Source organism: Jaculus jaculus, chromosome 1 (assembly GCF_020740685.1).
Source record: "Jaculus jaculus isolate mJacJac1 chromosome 1, mJacJac1.mat.Y.cur, whole genome shotgun sequence".
In the NCBI taxonomy this organism is placed as follows: Eukaryota; Metazoa; Chordata; class Mammalia; order Rodentia; family Dipodidae; genus Jaculus; species Jaculus jaculus.
In genome coordinates, this window is record NC_059102.1 from 208,404,690 (window position 1) to 208,427,720 (window position 23,031).

A 23,031-nucleotide genomic window follows, 5' to 3' on the forward strand; every position below is an offset into this window, starting at 1 on the left:
TTATTTATTTATTTATTTGAGAGCGACAGACACAGAGAGAAAGACAGGTAGAGGGAGAGAGAGAAAATGGGCGCGCCAGGGCTTCCAGCCTCTGCAAACGAACTCCAGACACGTGCGCCCCCTTGTGCATCTGGCTAACGTGGGACCTGGGGAACTGAGCCTCGAACCAGGGTCCTTAGGCTTCACAGGCAAGCGCTTAACCGCTAAGCCATCTCTCCAGCCCTATTTTATTTTATTTATTTGAGAGACAGAGAGAGAGAGAGAGAGAGAGAGAGAGAGGGAGAGAGAGAATTGGCGCATCAGGGCTCCAGCCATTGTGAACAAATTCCAGACACATGTGCTTCCTTGTGAATCTAGCTAATATGGGTCCTGAGGAATCAAACCTGGGTCTTTTGGCTTTGCAGGCAAACACCTTAACCACTAAGAAGCCATCCCTCCAGCCCAGGACCCATCATTTTTTGAATAACAGCAACAAAATAATTTTAAAAATTAATTATTTAAAAAATCTGTGTAAGAGAAGCCAATCCACAGGGAGGGAATATTTGTTGGGTTCACTGTTCGTTCCCAGGTAGGAGAGAATCAGTAGAGGCAAAAGAACTCATTTAAATTTCAGAAAAATGTGAATTATTTTACAAGAGATTAACCAACTGTAAACTTAAAGAAGTGGAAGCAGAAATAGTAATTTGCTCTTTAGAAAGATATTTTTTTGTGTTTCTAAATAGTTAATATTTGTCTTAATCATTAGCCACCAAATTTCAATATAAGATTTCATAATTACAATTTAATTATAATTTCTTATAAGTATGTGTAATTGATCATTAAGTTATATTTTGTAATTGCCTGATTAATGTTTAACGCTGTATGAGAAAATGCCAAGAGAGCAGTAGTGCTTGGGGTGTGCCTGCCATCTACTGGCAGCCCAGACTCTCGCAGAAATCCTAGGTTGCCTGACCGGAGGTTGGCCAGACAATGTACTTCACTTTCCTTTTTGACCCTAGCAACTAGACAATGGAACACCATATGAACTTTGAAGTGTTCTTTTATTCTATACAATCAGATTCCAGAATAAATCCAGACATAAAGTTGTGAGAGTCAAGACATTATTGTGCATTAATGGCTAAGCATGGTTTCAGCCCCATACATAGTACCTTGAGCAAGATCCCTTTGTAAGAGTGCTTTTCATTGATGTGTATTCAGAAAAACCATGCTGTTTGCTTACAGTGACTCCATCTGCAACTTATAAACTTGAGAGTAATTCTGGGAATAACGAATATCATGGATTGCTGGCTTCTAAGCTCCTCCAACAGAAGAGGGCTAAGCTTACTTTAAGAAAGATGGCCTGTCAGGATATTTGCACACATCTCTATTCAGAATGGAAAAGTCAGGCTGGAGAGATGGCTTAGCTGTCAAGGCACTTGCCTGTGAAGCCCAAGGACCCAGGTTCGATTCCCCAGTACCTACATAAGCCAGGTGCACAAGAGGGTGAATGTGTCTGGAGTTCGTTTGCAGTGGCTACAGGCCCTGGTGTGCCCATTTTCTCTCTTCTCTCTCTATCTCTCTATGTGCCTTTTTACCTGTCTCTCAAATATATCAATAAATAAAATATAAAAATATTTTCTAAAAAGAATAAAAAAGTCACGAATAAGCAAAACTAGATTATACCCAAGCTGCATTACTCACAATCATTACACTTAGAAGACAGCATGTGTCAGGTATCATGTTAATTGAGGACATCTACATGGTCAACTTCTCATAGATCTGAGAGCAATGAAATTGTCCATGCACTTCAAGGATATTTTCTCCTTACAAAGTTTATCTCTAAGAACACTTTCAAAAGGAAGTAATAAATATTAAGCAAGTGACAGAATAAGGTCACTCAAGGTAGATTGGCTGAAAAGGTGAGGTGAGGCTAGCATGGGCTGTATTCATAGGTTTGGTGCTCTCTAGAGACAGGTAACTTGGTCTCTCTGGTTGGCATGCTAGCTTCCTGAGCCATACTATGCCAAAAGTTGTGTGCAAGTTTCAATTTGGGTCTAAAAGCAGGCAAATTTGGGGTAGTAACCACAAAGACAAGATAGAGTTGAGGTTTCAGGACTGAAAAAATCAAGGATAGGGCTGGAGAGAGGAAGACGATGGAGGCTTTTATCATGAAAACAGGATCTGATCATAAGAGTTTGAAATTTTAAGAGACAGATGGCTTTCATAAACTTCTGAGTGTATGGAACATTGAGGCAGAGACCTGACAAGAATAGAATCAGGGCCACGAGGAGCTGGTGGCACAGGTGAGAGGGTGGTTCTCCCTTTCTCAAGTGCTCCCCTCACCCTCTTCTTCCCTGTCTTCTGTCTCTTTTCCCAAACAGCCGTTTTCTCCTTTATTTGCTGGTAATGCTATTTCCACAAGTGGCCACATCACTTTTATCATCACTATACATGAAACCCACAATTTCCTGTGATTTTTAAGTAAATAAAATTAGTCAGTTGGAAATTCTATATTTTTTTAAAGAGTAAGTCTCTAGTAAGTTGTCTATAATTTTCGGTTTCCTCTTGTAAAATCCTTAAAAGGTGTATGTGTGTGGGGGGGCAATCAAAGGATCTGTTCCTGAAAATAGAAGTTATGGGTCTAGTCTGGTGAAAGCATGGTGTCTGGCACTGGCCCAAGAGCACATCTAGTGCGCTCACGCTTGTGCCTGTATCATTAGAGCTGTGCGAAGATAAACTCCACCATTGTGCTGCTTAGTCAGGAATTTTCCTGCTTTCTGTCTTCCTATGCTAGATCTCGTTTTTTTAAGATAAAAGGGAACACTCCTGGAGGACTAATAGTAGCAGCCTGAAAGTCACAAAGACTTGAAAAGACTCCCTAAATATCAACAATGTAAACCTGCATATTCTTCCAAAATGTTAAAAGCTTTGAGAACTGTTGAATGCTTCTCCTGACTTGGATCCCTGAAAGAACTGTCAGAAGAGGGCCATCAGCAGGCATGGGGGCAACCAGTGTCTACAGAGGCACAAAAGGCACCTTTTCCAGGGTTCCCAGGGTGGGGTCTGGCCTCTCTCTTCCCCTTACTCTTCTTTAGTGTCCACTGACCTTCAGTCATGGTCTAGATCATCTTTATGAAGGTTTAGTCTAGACAGGGGATTCAAATTCTTCCTGTCACTCTCCTTAATTTAATTTAATTTTTTTTTGTGTGCTGGGTATTGAACCCAGGGCCCCAGCACAGATGCTAAGTACGTGCTCTACCAGGGAAGCAACACATCCAAGTCTTCCAATCTGTTCTGATCAGGAACATAAGGCCGATTTCCATGGGCAGATTATAGGATTCCCCAGAGGTTATGTTTTTAATCTGACCCACCATATGTGTGTCAAAAATATGCTGCAACAAATTACAGTGATTCGCTAGGACAGAACTTTCCTCATTTCAATGACTTAGAATCTGTTTTCTATGTTTTTTTGTTTGTTTATTTTGTTTTTGCTTTTTGAGGAAGGGTCTCACTGCAGTCTCAGGGTGGTCTCGAATTTATGGTGATCCTCCTGCCTCTCTGTCCAGAATGCTGGGATTAAAGGCGTGCCCCACCACACCCAACTCTTCTGTGCATTTTCGAAAGCAAGAGAAATAACTTATGTCTATGTCAATGTAGTAGCTCTTTCAAGGGAGCCTAGACGCAAGGGCTTATTTTCTATTAATTAACTAAATTCCTATAAATCAGTACTTTAAACCTTGTGGGGTAAGTACAAATATTCACATATATGAACAACGTGCATAAGCCAGACACACACTTCTTGGTGTAACGGTTTCCCTGTGGAGTAGCGTGCGTGCTCACAATCAGATGAAGAAGTGGGATGAGGAAGAGCAGTCTTCCGTTCTGCAGTCCCAACAGTCCGAAGGAAATTAAGGATCCCTTCCAGTGATTTTAGCAACTTTAGATTCTAAATCCACCATGTGCTAAATTTAGAATTGCTACTACAAAAGAAAGCATCTTACTGCAAGATGGGCTGGGGAACTCTTGGGAAGTGGTGGCAGTACAGGTTACTCTAAATAATTCAGCAAGAGGGGCAAACTTCTCCCAAGTAAACTTCGGTGACGGATCTCCAGTAGTCTCTGTATTCTCAACCCACACACAGGCTTGCACGCTCCAAGGTCCCTTTCATGTCAGAGAGCGGCTCTGCAACGACCCTGAGGGGAGCATCTCTACCTTCGCAGCCAAGTAGTTGATCTTTTGGCCAGTCTCGATTATTTCGCAGGTTTGTTCTGGAAACTGGCTGCAGCTTGTGTGCCCTGCATTCACAGGTTGCAGGAATTTTCCAAGCAGGATGCTAGCACTTTGGCCCAGGTGCCTAAGGACTGGGCAGTGGCGCAGTTCTGGGAGCGGGAAACCCGCTGGGGATTGGGCTTGGCCCGGGTAGGTGAGGGGTCGGGTCCGCGGGCCTCACGGGCCCAGCGCGTGTGCGCCGAGCGTGGTCGCTCCAGCTCCCCAACCGCGGGAGTGGCTGGCGACCGGGGGGGAGGGGGGGCGGGTCTGTCGCCCTGGCCTCCACCTGCCAGCCCCGAGCCCAGCCGCCCCTCCCGCCAGCCTCCGGCGGGTCATCCAGAACCTAGGTCAAGCGCCGGGGGCGGGAAGGCCAGGGTGCGCGCCGGGCAGCGAGGGGGCGCGCACGGCTCCACGGCGCCGGGAGCCCGTGCCGAGTTCCCGCAAGCCCGCCCCGGGGCGCATCCCGCTGAGCCGAGGGGAGGCGGCGAGGCGGGGGCGGAGCGGAGCCTCCCGCCGCCTCGTCGTCGCCGTCCTCCCCTCGCAGCCACCGCCTCTTCCGCCGCCGCCGCAGGGTCGAGCCGCCGGGAGTCCGCGCTTGGCTCGCGGCTGCGGGATGGGGAGTTAGCGCCACGGCGGCCGCAGTGGCCGCGGAGCAGCCGGCCGCCGCCCCCGGGCCTGTCCCTCCCGGGGCTCCGGGCGCGGTCGGCTCGCCCCGGAGCCAGGCCCGAGGGCGGCGGCGGCAGCCGAGCTGGGCAGGTGCCTGCGGCTGGAAGATGGCGCCCTCGGGCCCGGGCAGCGCGAGGCGGCGGTGCCGGCGGGTGCTCTACTGGATCCCCGTGGTGTTCATCGGCCTCCTGCTGGGCTGGTCCTACTACGCCTACGCTGTCCAGCTGTGCATAGGTGAGTGCTCCCTGGCCCGGGACGCGGACCCCGCGCGCCCCGCCGCCCGCCGCCCCGCTCCCCATCCTCGAGAATGCCCTGCGCTCTGGGCGCTACCAACGGGCCGCATCTCGCATCAGCCAGCCTGCCCGCAACCTCCTGGCACTGGCACTGACCTTGCCTCCCCGGACAGCCCTCTGGACACCTCGACCCCTGGACACGCCGCCTGAACGCCCTGAAGCGTTTCTCCCACCACTGCCTCGCCAGCCACACCCCCTAAGCTGGGTCGGAGGGGAACTGGGAACTGTGGTGTCCTTAGCCTGCTGCCTCAAGTGGAGAGGTGAGGCCAGGGCCAGACCCACCGGGGAAGTGCTGGCCTTGGCTTCTGGTGGCAGGGCCGGATTCTTGTTTGGCTGTCATGAATCCACTTAAAAATTTTTTGTGACGGTGTTCACCAGCATTTTAGCTGCCTTTATGATTTGAGGATCGCTCATTGGACACTTTCTAATTCAAAAAGAGGCGGAGGGAGTGAGAGACTAGAAAGTATTTTCTAAAGCATACTCGATAGATACATGGTAAAGTAATGTAGATATTAGGATAACGGAAGGCGGAAAGGAATGATCACAGGAAGGTTTTACATCCAGAAAGCCAAGTGGCCCCAGTCCAAATTGGTGGGTAGGGTACTTTCAACGCCCAAGACTCCTCTTTTTTTCAGGTTGATTATGTACAAGCAAGGGATACAGTTGTGTTCTACCGAGGTTGTGTAAAACTGATCTGTGTTATCAGGGGAAATGTTCAGAGGATCGGATGATCTTTCTGCTAGTGACTTGTGAATTGACTGATGTTCTAGCAAACGGTCTATGTGTGGCCCTACTGAGCCCAAGAAAAAAGTAAGTCGTGCCCTGTTTGGTTGAATTTTTGCACACTCAACATTTTTAAAAGATTGCGATGTGGAATCTTGTCTGAAGCGACTTACGGCTACTTGTTGGCCCAGTGAGGAAAGAATATAGAGTAATTTCCTGCATGAGCATTGAGACTAACTTCTCACCTGATGTAGTTTTTAAATGTACTGTTGTTACTTTGTTTCCTGGGCTTAGAAACAGTTTTAATCTAAAAATCAAGTGAATTTATCTTAGAAAAAAACAGGGCTATATAGTGACATCATTGTAACTCATATAGATTTGTGATATTTTGTAATGTGTAGGGAGAGTATTAGGAAGGTGTAGGAAGACAGAGATTACAAGTTTTGTATTAATTGTTGTTATATAGGTAGCTTGTTATATTGCTGTATATGGTATGTGTGTGACATAACCATTGGAAAACTTTGTTACATTTTATTCCTTCCCTTCTTAGAAATAGTGAACAGTGTCAAATACTGTAACATGCAAAGGAGGAGAGCCCTAGGAGGTTTTCATTATCAAAATAGGCAGCTTATTCTCCCTCATTATCACATTAAGCTAAGAAGCTTAGCCTGGCATAATGCCTCCTTCCATCGAGAAGAAGCATGTGGAAGTGGGGAGTGTATTTCTTCCCTGATGCTTGCCAGGTGCCGCCTTGGCAGTCTTCTATTTGGTAGATAGGTGGGGGCAAGGAACTAAATAGCAGATTGTTCTTATGTATGAACCAGACTTCTAAAACTTCTTGACAGTTTTCATACATGTATATAGTACATTTTGATCATAATTCCCTGTCACCTTCTCTTGTCCCCCCTTCCCATTCCCTTTCATCATATGCATATGTATATATATGGTAGGTAATGTTTATACTTTCTTAATTTTAAGATAAAATATCTATAAAATTTGCATTACTATCTTCATGATAGAAAGTTTTACTAAAAGGGACAATTTGTCAAGGTGACTTGTATTTGATATTTCACCTGGTGATCCTAAGTGAAGCCTCCTACCACTCCTCATCACTGCACACCTGGCACAACTGTTTGTCACAGTAAGGACAATCAATAAATGGCCTGGAATAAACAATAAATGGTTCAGAGCCAATGCTTTCTAGGTGATCAGAAAGTAGTAGTTTATATTTTTATTGCCTCAGAAACAAGAAGAACACAATTCTTATGAAAAGTCTAGAGCCTAAAGACTACAAAACAGGGCAGGTTTAATAGAGCCTATGGCAATTTGAGAGTGCTGTGCTCTGAAGCCCTTGCTTGCACTGCCTTGCCTGGGAGAGAAGTTGGCATTAACTGTTCAGTTCCTTTCTAGGTACAGGGAAAGATGGCGACTGATGTGACTGAGGCACATAGCCAGCCTTTGCTGCTTTTCACAAACAAAGAATGTGGGAATGGTAGACCCCACCCCAATTCCCAGCACTAATTATATCTTATTCTGCCCTGCTTTTGGGGAAATTTTTTTTGATGTTGTTGTTGTTTTGTTTTGGAAGTTACTGTTTATAGTCATGTCTCCAAAATTTCTTATATGAAACGTTGCTCAGAATTGAGATCAAAGGATAGGGTCAGGGACTGAGAAGTGAAGAACAAACAGGGTGATTTACCCTGTCCTTCCACATCTTCTGTCAACCAGTGATGACCCTGAATATAAATTACTCCATGCCCTTTGCTGAATGAACAGCAATTTAGGAGTAGTATCCTTGGAAACTGGAGATAATGCTTCTCATTACAGGCTGTATCTATATTTAAAACATGCATGGATGTGGCTCTCTAGGCACTTTTTCAGTTAGCATAATTTTTTCTTAGTGTTTGTGTTGTATAAAAATAACTCATATCCTTTTTGGAGTATGTATATATAGAAAATATCTGGGATGTAAGATAGTGTATGAGAGTCTAGTATTGGCATAAGTCTGCTTCCTCTTTCTGCCAGAGGGGGAAATAAAAATCAAATAGGACCATTCTGATTGTCATGCAGAATATGTTGACCTGGTATGTTGACAACTAATGCTCTTTTATTCATACTTCCCCCTCCATATTTTCCTATCCCTCATTTTTTCTTTTCCCTCTCTTTTACCCTTTTCTATACCCACATTTTCTTTCTTTCTTTCTTTCTTTCTTTCTTTCTTTCTTTCTTTCTTTCTTTCTTTCTTTCTTTCTTTCTTTTCTTGTCTTACCTGTTCTCAACCCATTTAATTATTAGCTATCTTGTTTTCTGTAAGGTAAGATAAATTCCAAGGGTAAAAGGTGTAAGGTGTAGTACTTTAAGATGCACAACTACAGGGCTAAGGATGTGTGACCTCAGACATGGCTCAGTGTGGATACACTGAACTTGGTGCATGTGTTTCACAGATCTACTTCAGCAATTAGTGTGTTCATATTGCTTGTTAAAAAAGGTAATTGAAGTTTTTCCTCCTAATGCTTAAAATGGATTTAACTATTTTTTGGACCTATTTGTGTTATAACTTCAAGTTTACAAAAACTTTCAAGACTCCCAGGGCAGGTAGGCAGTGACAAAGTGGCAGCAGATTTCACTCAGGGTCACCAGGTAAAATGTCAATTCCAAGTCTCTTAGGCAAATTGTGCCTTTAAGTCAAAGTGTCCCTCATGAAAATAGTAATGCAGATTCTACAGATATTTTACCATAAATATCTAACACATACCCTTGTTTAACCATTTGGATTATTTTTCTGTTTTTGTAAGTTTAGAGAGAGTTAATAAGATGAGAAGAAGGAAAGAGAAAAGAGTATAAAGTGCTCCTGCCCATGAAAAAGCAAGAAAAGGTAAAGCCCACCTAGATACTTAAGTTGAGGTCATTTATAAGTTCTGAATGGGGGCTGAGCTAACCAGACCTGATGTCAAGTTTTAGGGCCTGAGCTGACCAGTCACAATGCCAGGTTCAGGTTAATTCTCAAGAAATCTTTCTAGGAAGGGGAGCTTCTGCCTAGATTGGGACTCAGGTTAAATTCACAGAAAAATAGATCTAAGGAACTCCTTTAGCCAAGAGATGAGGAGTTGTATCCCTCTGTGACCTATAGCAAAGTGAAGACTGCAAAGACAGGCCCAAGGACATTTCCTGCTTTAACTTTCAGTGGCCCCTATTACCATAACCTGTCTCATTCCTTCCTCTGAAGAAGCAGCTCTAACTGCCATTAGGGAATTGGGGCAATGACCAATATGGCTTCCTCAAGCTGAGTAATTCTCTTTCACCATGAAGATCCAGAAATCCATTTCTAAAGCTGTTCACCAAATGGTGTGTGGTGGTGCATACCCATTCTTGTATACTTTGGAGATCTTATAAATTAAATAAGACATTGTCAAAATTGTCAATAATATTCATTGATAATGGCATAGTTGGTCTCCATTTTTCTAAGATTTATCTAAAATTTCTACACTTTCACCTTAGGCAGATGCCTAAGAGACAGTTAGTGTTATGCCATGCACTCATAGCTCTGGGTTTTCTTGTGATTTTACTTATCATTTCAAATAGTCAGAAAAATTGAAAAGCTTAGTGGTCATCTAGGCCCACCCACTCCTGCATTAGAGATGGAGCAGTTAAATGGCCATACTGCCACAAATCCTGTGTCCTGGTGGAAATTCCCATGTCTTTTTCTGCTTTGGCTCAAGTGTCCAAATATTTTCCTTCCCCACAGTTCTCTCATCATGTCTCCTAGCCCAGTGTAGCCATTTAGTGAACCCCTCAACCCTTCTTCTTGTTGTTTAATTGGAGTTAACAGAGCCCTGAAAGAAAGCATTCAGTCTTTCAGTTGCACAAGGCTTCAAGTTTAGGCCAAAGAGTAAAATGCTTTGGTTTTGCAAGCCATATGGCCTCTAGTTCAACTACTCACTTCTGTTGTTGCAGTGAAAAAGGACCCACAGACAGTAAATATATGAAAGGGGTGGCCATGTTCCAGTAAAGCTTTACAAGCTAATATAGCTAATAGGCCAGATATGGTTCTTATAGACTAATTTGCTGAACTTTCAGTTATGGAAGACATTGGATTGTTAGAATACTGAGGTTCTTACTCACAGTTTTCCACCCATAGTAAACACTCTTCAGTGTGATTGCAGCCCATTATATTCCACAATGATTACTGAAGGGGATTAAGAGTTAGAAGGAGCAGGTGAGGCGATACATGTCTATAGTCTCTGCACTTAAGAGGCAAAGGAAAGACAATTGTGTTTTCCAGCCCATTTTGGGCTATGCTGTAAGTCTTTTTCTCAAAATAAATAAGTAAATGAATAAAAATAAAAATAAAGCAACTAAAATTCAACAAAGAAAAACAGAATTAGAATAGTTAATCTGCATACCTAGGGATCAGTTTGAGAGATTTATAGTCATGTATTCTGTTTCTTTTTTAAACACACACACACACACACACACACACACACACACACACACACACACATTTATTTATTTATTTGAGAGAGAGAGAAAGACAGAGAGAGTGAATATAGGCATGCCAGGGCCTCTTGCCACTATAAACAAACTCCAGGCACATGTGCCACTTTGTACATCTGGCTTTATGTGGACAGTGGAGAATCAAACCCAAACTGTCAGGCTTTGCAAACAAGTACCTTTAACCTCTGAACCATCTCTCCAGCTGATGTTTTCTGTTTCTTGAACAAACAAATATCCCCAAGGATAAAATATGAGGATAAGGCTTCATATTAGACTCTGTTAAGCTCTGACTTACCATTAGCTGAAGTCACTATAAGTTCAAAGATGGAGTGTGAATGAGCTCTACATTGCCTTCAAGGACGAAAATAATATGAGCCATACAGAAAAATAAATTTATTTCTGTTGTTGGTAAAGTGCCACTTTATAAAACATGCAAGTGCCAGGTGTGGTGGCACATGCCTTTAATCCCAGCACTTGGGAGGCAGAGGTAGGAGGATCATCACGAGTTTGCGGTCAACCTGGGACTACCTAGTGAACTCCAGGTCAGCCTAGGCTAGAACACGAGTCTCCTTTGAAAAACCAGAAAAAAACAAAAAATGCAGGGTTTAAAGTTGCATGTGTGTGGAGATTATATGTATGGGGTCTGTGTGTGTGTGTGTGTGTGTGTGTGTGTGATGTGTGGTGTATGCAGGTGTATGCAGATGCATGTACCTCATGCACATGCTTATGGAGCCAAGAAGAAAACATCGGGTGTCCTTTTCTCTTCTACAAGTTTCCTTGATATGGGGTCTCTCCCTCAACCTGGAGCTGCTGTCCATTAGCAGGTCTAGCAATTCTCTGGTCACTGCTGCCCTGTGAATTGGGATTACAATGTGTGTGGCCATACCCAGCATTTTACTTAGGTTCTGGGGGATCAAATGTGCTGATCTCCAGCCTGAGAGGTCCTCATGCTTAAGAGGCACGTGCTCTTAACCTCTGAGCCATCTTTCTAGCCCTGAAAGTTGCTTTTTAAAAAAAGAGCAGATAGACGATCATGGAATACAGGTGCCTCTGTCTGTAAATCCTAGGTTAGTTTGAATAGAAGGCAAGTCCATAAAAAGCTGATTCATGTAAAATATTTGTTTTATACCTAAATTACTTTAAAATATCTTTTTAGGGCTAGAGGGATGGCTTAGCGGTTAAGGTGTTTGCCTGCAAAGCCAAGGACTCAGGTTTAATTCCCCAGGACACATTAACCATTTGCACAAGGGGCGCACGTGTCTAGTGTTCATTGGCATTGGCTGGAGATCCTGGTGTACCCATTCTCTCTCTTCCTCTTTCTCTGTCAAATAAGTAAATAAATCATTTTAAATATCTTTTTCAAATAGTGCCAAATATATTAATTCTGTAATTTTTTTCTCAATACTGTTAAATACTTTGAAAATTAAAGTCTTATTTCTTCAAATGTAAAATTCAAAAATTTGAAATATGATATGTTTCAATTTCTTGATCAATGTCAACTATTTACTTTAATATAAATAGTTCAGCACAGGATAAGGGAAGAGAAATGGAAAAGAAGATTCTTTTTTTTTCTTGGTCTCTTTACTGTGTCCCAAGGTTCTTTTGATGTACAATGTGTTGTTGCTGTCTATTGTTATTTCCTATTAGAGTTAGCACATGTCATACAATTAACAATGACTTACCAGGTAGAGGTGCTCCATACATGTTAACTGAGCTGATCTCTTTGTGATTTTCACTGAGTCTTACTTCACCTACTTTTAGGATGATGACATCCAGTTCATAATGGAAATAAAAGAGAATAGGACCTTGTGGTCAGAGTTCAATTTAAATTAAGGTTTGTTGTAGGAAAGTTTGTTTACAGATGTTTCCTGGGATTGACATCTATGCCTAAATATTTTAACAAGTGTTTCCCATCATCAGATGCAAAAGGATGGGTTTTCTAAATCAAAACAATTGCCTCTGGGGAGGGTATGTGTTCACAATAAGTTTCTATATTAGTCAGGGTTCTCTAGAGGATTATAACTGATAAAATGAAAATATATATTTAATTATATTTGTATTAATTATATATTATATATTTGCTTTATATATAAAATCAAAGTGGGCTTTATTAAATTAGCCTACAGAATATGGACTGAGCAATCAAACATTGGCTACTGTACTCTGGAGAGGCTGAGAACCAGATAGCTGTTCAGTCCATGAGGCTGGGTGCCTCAGCAGTCTCATGCTGGTGCTAAAGGCCTGGAGGACTCCTGGAAATGTTCTAGTCTTGGCCAAGTTGAGAGGCTGGGTTCTGAGTCAGGAAAGAATGCATAGACATCCTCACCAGCAGCAAGTGAAGGCAAGCGGGTAAAGGTAGCAGTGCTTCCCTCCTTAAGCCTGGGCTGCCACCTGAGGGTTTGCCTCTTTGGGGAAGGGTCTTGTCCCTTAAGTAATCCTTCCTGGAAAAGTCCTCACACACCCTCCAAAGCCATAGCTCCTACTTGATTCTGGATTCAATCACATTTATAACTACTTTCTTAAGGATTCATTCAAAGCAGTCACTGAACCCCCTTGTTATGCACCAGGTGCTTTTCTGAACAAAAATGATTTAGCGAACTTAATGGAGATTTAAAGAACTTAGTGGAGATTATTTTGTAATAGCCAAGAAACATTGCCTGTGACCAAGAATATATAAAATTGGCAGCTTGGGTGCAAGGGAAGAGGTATTACCTTTTAGATACAAATAGGGTTTCTACAATCAGAGGATAGCAAGGCAGACATGGAACACTACATTCTTAAGAAGTTATGAACTGATTGTCGGGTGATGTGAAAGGATAACCAGTAAAGAAGATGAAAAGATTTACGAGGAGCACCTCAGTAGCAATGTATTCAAATCACAATTCTTACCCACTACATATACTTAACATAGAGCAAGAGTGTGACCTGCCAGTTTTGCTGCTGCAGTGAACTGGGTGGTGGTTGTAGCTTCCCCATTGCTTGCATGAAGTTTGGGCCATTTTTCTTTCACTCTCAGCTCAAGGTCTGTGACTTAGTAGGGGAAACTGGGAAGGAAACTTTATAAATGCAAATTGAATCCATTAAAAGACTGTACAGTCTGGTGTAAAAAAATGAGAGAAAGTAGGTGCAACTGAACTGACTTTGTTCCAAGAGGACTGGCCTTTTGAAAGAGCCATACCTTTGGAGCCAGCCATCGAGGCACTGGAGCCACTGCCAGCTCCTGCAGGATGATGGTGCCAGAAGCCAAGGCCTGATGGCATCATGAATGGGTCCCAGGTGGGAGGGTTCAGCAAGCTCACATATTTGATCTTTTTATTTATTTATTTATTTTTGCTTTCTATGAAGAGAAATAATACCATGAAGACAAAGCAAGCAAAACAGTCAGTCATAAGGAAATGAACAGTTCTCAATGAGACATTACTTAGTGACTTTTTTTATTTGTTTCATTTTTCATTTAATGGAAATCTTGTAACATTTTTTTTCTCAGAAGTTTGCAATGTGGGCTGGGGATGTTCAGTAGCAGAGCATTTACCTAATTTGTACAAGGCAAAGTTTGAAATCCCCTCACCCACAGAACTATAGGTCACACCTCATAATTTGTACTGCTGATTCTATGAATTTTGACACACATCTCCCAACTTTCTTTTCTTTAGGAAGTGATAGGTTCAGGTGTCTCCTGAGACTTCTGCACTCATTGTAGAAATAACTGTTATCTATTACTCGAAATTAACAGATTAACATAGCATAGATTATTAATGTCTGTTGGGAAAGCAATATTCAAGAGAACATTAGAAATACATTTTTAGTGTGTGAAATTCTATTAAATATTGCCATTTATCAGTACCACAGCGAGTTAAATAACAAAAAAGAAAACAGAATGTAATTAAATGAAGTTTTCAATATTCCATTAGGGAACCTACTGAAATTTTTTCCAATTTCTCATTTGTGTGGTACATGTGTGCATGTGAATGTGAAGGCCAGACAACCTCAAGCCATTCTCAGGTATGCCAACCACTATTATTGTTAAGACAGGGCCTCTCATTGGCTTACTGGCTAGGCTAGGCTGGATGACCAGTGAGCTCCTCCTGTCACTACCTCCCCAATTCTGGGATTACAGACAGAAGCCATCATGCATGGCATCATTACATAAACACTGTGGGTTGAACTCTGTTCCTCATGCTTGTGAAGAAGTCCTTATTCCCTGTAATTTCTTTAAAGGAATTCTATATTTTCATTTTTACCACAATGAGTGCTAACAGTGGAAAGGGTAAAGTTACTAGGAAAAGGAATAGGTTGGGGAGTAGTAGAGAGAAGGTGATTGCCTTAATTCTTCATCCTCTCTCCCTACCTTGATTTCTCTCTTCTCCATTTCTTTACTCTCTTAACCTCCCTATACCTTCTCCCCTCCATCTCAATCTTCCTTCCTATTTATGTGGAGTCTAACCTATGTAGCTCAAGCTAACCTTGAATGCACTATCCTCTTTTCTCCTTCCTTGGCCTCCCAAGTCCTTGGAATACAGGCGTATGCTATCAGATCCAGATACCTTGGTTTCTTCAAAGCCGCATGTTAATAATAAACCAGCATGATTCCTTGAGAATTTTTCTTTCCAAGTTATAGCATTTTGGGAATATTTGTATGTTTTTTTTTCCCCAATTTGAATTTTCATTTGAGTGACTGTGAAGTTGAATGAGAAATATTAGTGCTTAGAAGTGATCCAATATCCATTTTTATCTAGGAACCACTCTTTATCAGAAATATGGGCCACATTTATCATCAGCAGTTCCTCACACTCAAAACTGCATCCCTGATGGTAGTTCATTTTAGCTATTCTGTTGATTGCATTTTAAGGATACAAATGAAGTGTCCTTATGAACAGCTGAGATGTATTCTTTATAAGGATTTCTCCATGATTTGCTAAGATTTTCTTCTATGTAGAATGTACAATTAAGTTTTCCTGCCATTCTTATTAATTTGACCTCTGGATTTCTTCACTAGTATTGTCACTCAGAGCAGCAGGATGATAAACAGAATTCTGTCAATACGATATAGCCTAAACCATAAACAAAACCAATTTTTCTTAAGTGTTTTAAAAACCAAATATCCAAAGCATAAAATGTTTTTGAGTTACATGTTTCCTATCATTGTAATAGACATAATCCTTATGAAAAGATGTTAGATGTTCATAAAGTTCCAAGAACTTTATACAGTCATTTGCTTGTGATTACGTGATATTTAGAAAATCAGAATGCTTTCTCATGCTTATTTTCTGGTAAAAAAAAAATTAGATTTCTTTGTGCTTATTGTATTTTTTTTTTAATTTATTTGAGAGCGACAGACACAGAGAGAAAGGCAGATAGAGTGAGAGAGAGAGAGAATGGGCGCGCCAGGGCTTCCAGCCTCTGCAAACGAACTCCAGACGCGTGCGCCCCCTTGTGCATCTGGCTAACGTGGGACCTGGGGAACCGAGCCTCGAACCGGGGTCTTTAGGCTTCACAGGCAAGCGCTTAACCGCTAAGCCATCTCTCCAGCCCCTTATTGTATTTTTTTAAGTGAGGTTCATCGTATTTGAAGGCTATGTTTGGAATGAAGGGACTTACAATTCAGACCTGGGGCTAGGAATGAAGCTCATTGGTAGGATAGTACTTAGCATGCCTAAACCCCAAGTTCCTCCCCAGCAGCAAAACAAATGGAAAACCCCAGATTGGATTGAGTCCCCAAGCCTTTTGTGGGTCCATTAGTTACCTCCAAGAGACTGGTAGCTGAATCTTTAGTGGCTTTTTAAGTGCATGTGTGTGATGTACATGCATATGTATGTGTGTCTGTGTGGGGGTGTGCCTGCCCATATGTGCACATGCATGTACAAGGCACAGGTGTCTCCCTCCAACTGATCCTGGAATTCACTGATATAGATAATCTAGTTAGCCAGTTTACCAGGGGGATCCCCTGGTCTGCCTCTTGGCCTCTTGAGTACTAAGATTACAGGTGTGGTTTCCCCATGTCCAGCATTTATGTGGGTGCCCAGAATCCAAACTCAGACCCTGATACTTGTATGTAAGCATGCTACTGACTGAGCCATCTCCCCAGCCCCTGGAGTATGGCTTTTTCTCCAGAATTTTACAGATATGAGGAATGGAGTAATTTTTAAAATACCTGTAAAGTGCACATAATTTATATCAGCAGTGCTTGTATGGGAAAGGCAGTTTGTTGAAGAACAATTGAGTGGAGCTGTGATGAGAGACGTCTGATGCCATTTATAGAGGAGGAAAAGACAGTGTCCATTATGAGCCTCAAACTGACAGTTGTAAGCCTGCTCTGAACCACAGGGATTTATGTGCTTAACCATGACTGGTAATTATCCAGGGCATCTCCAAGGAGGTCAGTTAACATAAAAGATGAAGGTCACAGATAAGTTAGACTTAGTGAAGGCTTTAACAATAGTTTTTTTTTTTTAATTAAATACCAGTTCCAAGAATAGTAGGTAATAAAAGCTAAGATGCACAGAATGAGCATTCTATGTTAGAACAGGGGAGATGTTATTGACTCATTGTGGATTGTCATAAACTTGACCTTTAATAATTACAACATCCAAGAATTGAATACATTTAAAACCTCTATCAATTTTGAACACCCTTTTTAATCGTACATTCTAAAATATCTATTTATTGCTGTTGGAGCTCACATTCTAGTTGGGGAGGCGAGAACAAATAAACATACATAAGTAGATTTTAGTCGTTTATTTGTTGGAGGGTCATAAGTGTCATGACAAAAAGCAAAAATGTCAGGGAGAGGTTGTAGTTAGATGCCTTGGCATATCCCTATAACCCCAGCAGTCAGGAGGCTTGGGCAAGAAGATAACCACATAAAGGCCAGTCTGCGTAACTCAGTAAGACTCTATTTGGAAAACAAAAACAAATAGCATAAGAGATTTGGAATACCAAGTAAATATTTCAATTTAAAATAAGATGTCAGGACTAGAATAGAAACTGAAGCTAGGAGAAGTGCGTGTCAGGCAGAGGGAAAGTTTTATATAAAAGCCCTAAGAAAGGAGTCACCCACTCTGGTGGTTTAATTTGGGTATCCCCCATAAACTTAGATGTTTTGAATACTAGGTTCCCAACTGATGGAGATTTGGGAATTAACGCCTCCTGGAGGTAGTGTATTGTTGGGGGCAAGCTTATGGGTATTATAGACAGTTTCCCCTTGCCAGTGTTTGTCAGACTCTTCATTTGCTGTTGTCCATCTGATGTTGGTGAGGAAGTGATGTCCACTCTCTGTTCATGTCATCATTTCCCCTTGCCATCATGGAGCCTTCCTTTGAGGCTGTAAGCAAAAATAAACCTTTTTTTTCCTGTAAGCTACTCTTGGTCAGGTGTTTTCTGTCAGTAATGTGAACCTGACTGCAACAGTAAAGTTAGTACTGAGAGTGGTGTCATTGCTGCTAGAAACCTGACTCTGGGTTTTGGCCTTTTGGAACTGCTTTGCAGGAGGAATGTGGATGAATTTGAAATCATGGCCTAAGAGATGCCTCTCATTGCTGTAAGTACAGATTGATGGACTATTCTGGTCAGAGTTGAAAGACCTGAATGCAGTAAGAACTATGGACTGTGAGGTTTGGCTTGTGAGGGTGAGAAAGAACTTTGCCTGGACTGGGCTAGAAGCAGTTTATGTGAGAGGCTTGCTGTTATGTCCATGTCCTGAGAACTTGTGCAGGGTTGTATTGTGTAGAATTGGGCTAGTATGAGCAGAGGGATATGGCTTAGAAAAAAATGAAATCTTTGGGCTAAAACTTCTGCCTCTTCTACTGAAGTTGTATGATTACAACCATTGAGATTGGGCCAGCTGACATGCATTGGGACAACAGAAAGAATGTAGTCTTTTGAAGGGACTTGAATGCTTAAGGAGTGTCCTGTTCTTCAAAGTCTGATTTATTCCGCTCTGAATGAATTAATTGGCAGCTTACCTGATATTATCGAGTATAAGAAATACAGGAAGGAGAGGGTCATTGAATTGGCAGCATGGCCTTGTGTTTTGGAAACTACCATTGACAGTGTAAAGCAGGTTTGCTGGATGCCTGAATGGAGACATGAAGAAGCCATGAGGATGGACCATGGGTTGCAGTAGAACCCATTGGAGAGGCAGGGACCATGGGACAGTACTACGGAAAGCTGTTGGCCCTGGATAAAGTTTTCCAGGACTATGAGTAGCCTAGCTAGAGGGGCAGAATTTGAACTCCAGAGATTTGTTGCTAGCTAAAATTATTGGACTTGGAGCTACAGAGTTTGATGTTTTCCCTGCTTTAAATCTTGTATTGGTTGAATATTTTTTTGCTATACTCAGTGTCATCTTTTGCAGTGTGTTTATTCTGTGACATAATTTTTTTTGTTTATTTTTATTTGAGAGGGACAGACAGAAAAAGAAAGAGGCAGACAGAGAGAGAGAGAGAGAGAGAGAGAGAGAGAATGAATATGAATGGGCGCATCAGGGCCTCCAGCCACTGCACATGAACTCCAGACACATGCACCACCATGGGTCTTGGAGAATCGAGCCTTGAACTGGGGTCCTTAGGCTTCACAGGCAAGCGCTTAACTGCTAAACCATCTCTCCAGCTGATATGGGGACTTTTAAAGTTGGACTGAATCCATTATATTTTATATCATGTATAGTTATCATTTTATGAGTGCCAGGGGCAAAATGTAGTGGTTTGATTCAGGTGTCCCCCATAAACTTAGGTGTTCTTAATGCTAGGTTCCCAGCTGGTGGAGATTTGGGAGCTAATGCCTTCTGGAGGAAGTGTATTGTTGGGGGTGGTCTTAAGGGTATTATAACCAGCTTCCCCTTGGCAGTATTTGGTACACTGTCCTGTTGCTGTTGTCCATCTGATGTTGATGAGGAGGTGATGTCCACTCTCTGCTCATGCCATCATTTCCCCCTGCCATCATGGAGCTTCCCCTCGAGTCTGTAAGCCAAAATAAACATTTTTTTCCCACAAGGTGCTCTTGGTACAATTTTCAATGCCAGCAATGCAAACCTGACTGCAACACCCACCATGTTTAAGGAGACCATGTTGGCTTGAATGCTATGAACAAGAGGAAGGGCAGTAGGTGGTTAGATCAGAGAGGCAGGAAAAGGTTCTGGTCAGTAGCATCTCAGAGGCCATTGTGAGGATTTGGGCTTTAGTTGGAGAAAAGTGAGGATCTGTTGCAGTGAGTTGAGTAGAGAAGCAACATGCCATGATTTAGATTTAAATATCCATCGGGCTGCTCTAGAACCTGTTTGTTAATCCATATGAGAAATGACAGTATGTTGAACCATCATGTGAGTATTGGACATGGTGACTGGTGATCCACTTATGGTTGTATCTTTGAAGTAATGACAACATAAGTTCCTGACAGACAGGTTTGAACTGTGAAAGAAAAGAGCCAAAAGGATTCCAGTGTCCTAAAAATCTGGAAGGATTGAGGTGAAGGTGGAGTTGTGTAGGGCTGTTGGTAAAACAGAGTTGTAGGGGTTGTAGTGTAACTTTGGATTATGAATGCATGTGTTGTTGAAACAAATACTGCAGGTGGTGAATTGCACTGCATATGATAGTTTACCCTGGACAGATTTGCTGTCCCACTAAAGAATGGAACTTGAGCAGAGAAGTGAACCAAACAGGACTAATATTGAGAGCTTAGGATCTGAAAAAGAACTAGCAAAGACTGGAGAGAAGTGTCCAGTAAAGTAGAAGAAAAAAAAAATAAAAGAAAATGTGATTTCCTGAAACCTAGGAAATAAATATCAAGAAGGAGTAGCAACTTTAAAGAAAAAAAAATGTCTTTCTGTGATTATGTGAGCTCACTGAGTATGATCTGTTCCAAGTCTGTCTATCTTTCTACAGATTTCATTGTATCATTTTTTTCCTCACTGCTGAGTAGAATTCCATTGTGGAAATGTACCACAACTTTGTTATCCACTCATCAATGATGGGCACCTGGGTTGATTCCAGTTCTTAGCTATTATGAATTAAGCAGCTATAAATATGGTTGAGCAAATAATCTCTGTAGTGAAGCATGGAGCATTTAGGGTAAGTGCCCAGTAAGGGAACAACAGGGTCTGTCATTAGCTCTATATTCATCCTTTTCAGGAATCCTCATATTGATTTCCATAGTGGTTGTACAAGTTTGCATTCTCACCAACAGTGAATTAGGTTTCCTCCTTCCCCACATCCTTGCCAACATTTGTTCTCATTTGAGTTTTTTTTAAATGATTGTCATCTTTACGGGAGTGATGTAGAATCATAATTGTTTTAATTTGCATTCTCCTGATGGTTAGGGATGTTGAATATTTTCTTAAGTGTGTGTTAGCCGTTTATATTTCTTCCTCTTCAGTTCTCTGCCCCAATTTTTGAGTGGATTGTTTGATGCTTTTATTGTTTAGTTTTTTTGAGTTCTTTGTAGATGCTAGATATTAGGCCTTTGTCAGTGATATAGGTAGCAAAATTTTTCTTCCATTTTTTGGGTAATCTAGTGACTCTGATTATGGGATGTTTGTCTGCACAAAAGCTACTTAGCTTCATGAGATCCTTGGTTGAAGAATTCTTTAATTTCCTGGGCTTTTGGGGTTTTGTTCAGGAAGTCTTTCCCTACTCCTATATCATGGAGAGTTCCTCCTGTTTTTTTCTTCCAATAGGAGAAGGAGGTTCAGGTCTTATATTGAGGTCTTTAATCCATTTTAACTTGATTTTTGTGTATGGTGAGATGAGTGGGTCTAGTTTCAATTTTCTATATATGGTCATCCAATTTGTCCAGCACCATTTGTTGAAGTTGTGATCTTTTCTCCAGTCTACATTATTGACACCTTTGTTGTTGGTGTCGTCACCTGTTAATGCCAACTGAACCTGTTTCCAGATCCTGAATGACTAATGCAGAGGAATTGAGCTGTGACTGAGACAAGTCAACAGAACCAGGGGACAATAAGTGATTTCTTCTACACAGGAGCCCAGAGGCAGCAGCCTGCAGAACTATTATTAGAACTACTCTGTGTACAAGGTTCATGCAGTTTATGCAGATAATGGCTTAAACAAAACAAAGTAGACAACATCTTCCTATCTCAGAAGCAGTAGATTTTCTGTCTAGCTTGAAACTATAAATGAATGTTAAACTGCCCTAACAACAGTAGAATAGACATTACAAACTCAGTTCTCAGCATTCTGGGATAAGCACAGATGTCCTTATTCTCAAAATATGTTCTCAACTGAATCACAAAGTGTTCTGCAAGCAAAAAGCTTGTACTAAGACAGGCTAAAAGACCACCTACACTTTGTCATAGTTCAAGTAGATGTAATTACTTGACCTACAGTCCGGGTCATTAGTTCTGTTCCATTGGTCTCCATTTCTGTTTTCATGGCAGTACCCTGTTGTTTTTTGTTACTATGGATTTGTAATATAGCTTTAGATCTGGTATGGTAATACCTCCAGTGGTGTTTCTTTTGCTGAGGATATGTTTGGATATCTGAGACCTGCTGCCATTCCACATGAGTTTTGAGATCATTTTATTTTCTATCTCTGTGAAGAATGATGTTGGAATTTTTGTTTGTATAGAATTAAATCTGTGTATTGCTTTTGGTAGAATTGACATTTTCACAATATTAATTCTACCTATTCAGGATCATGGGAGGTCTTTCCATCTTCTCAAGTCCTCCTCAATTTCTTTCTTGTGTGTTTTTGTTTTCATTATATAGGTCTTTCACATCTGTGGCTAGTATTATTCCAAGGTATTTAATTTTTTTTTTTGTTACTGTGAAAATGGGACAACCTTGCTAATTTCTTTTTCTGTATGTATGTCCTTTGCATATAGAGATTTTTGTGTGTTGATTTTGTATCCTGCTACCTTACTGAAGGAATTAATCAACTTTAGAAGTTTTGAGATGGAGACTTTGGGTTACTTATGTATAGGATCTTGCCATTTTTTTTTCTTTTTTTTTTTTAATTATTTATTTATTTATTTATTTGAGAGCGACAGACACAGAGAGAAAGACAGATAGAGGGAGAGAGAGAATGGGCGCGCCAGGGCTTCCAGCCTCTGCAAACGAACTCCAGACGCGTGCGCCCCCTTGTGCATCTGGCTAACGTGGGACCTGGGGAACTGAGCCTCGAACCGGGGTCCTTAGGTTTCACAGGCAAGCGCTTAACCGCTAAGCCATCTCTCCAGCCCAGGAGGATCTTGCCATTTTCAAATAGGGCTAACTTGACTTTTTTCTTTCCACTTTGTATCTCTTTTATTTCTTTCTCCTGTCTTACTGCTTATGCTAGGACTTCTAGTATTTTGTGGAAGAGCAGTAGTGAGAGTGGGCACCCCTGTCTGGTTCCTGATATAAATGGGTACTCCTTGAGTCTTTCCCCATTAAGTATCATTTGGGCTTTAGATGTTTTATATATAGCCTTTTTTTGTGTTGAGATACAAAACCTCCCTGCCTGTTCTTTGCAACATTTTGATTATGAAGTGATGTTGTATTTTGTCAAAGGCCTTCTCTGCATCTATTGAAATGATCATGTGGTTCTTGTGATTAAGTTTCTTTATGTGGTATATCATGCTGACTGATTTTGGTATGTTGTTGAATTTGGTTTG

The 23,031-nt window shown here is 41.5% G+C and overlaps 1 protein-coding gene across 1 annotated transcript in view; it reads left to right on the forward strand.

Moving 5' to 3' along the window:
• Nucleotides 1-5,004: 5,004 nt before the first annotated feature.
• The window catches only part of Zdhhc2 (zinc finger DHHC-type palmitoyltransferase 2), a 94,058-nt gene continuing 76,031 nt past the window's right edge, over nucleotides 5,005-23,031 (forward strand). The window contains exon 1 of the mRNA XM_045155128.1: nucleotides 5,005-5,148. Within this exon, the coding sequence (XP_045011063.1) occupies nucleotides 5,022-5,148 (127 nt within the window). The 5' untranslated portion in view covers nucleotides 5,005-5,021. The remainder of the gene's footprint in view (nucleotides 5,149-23,031) is intronic.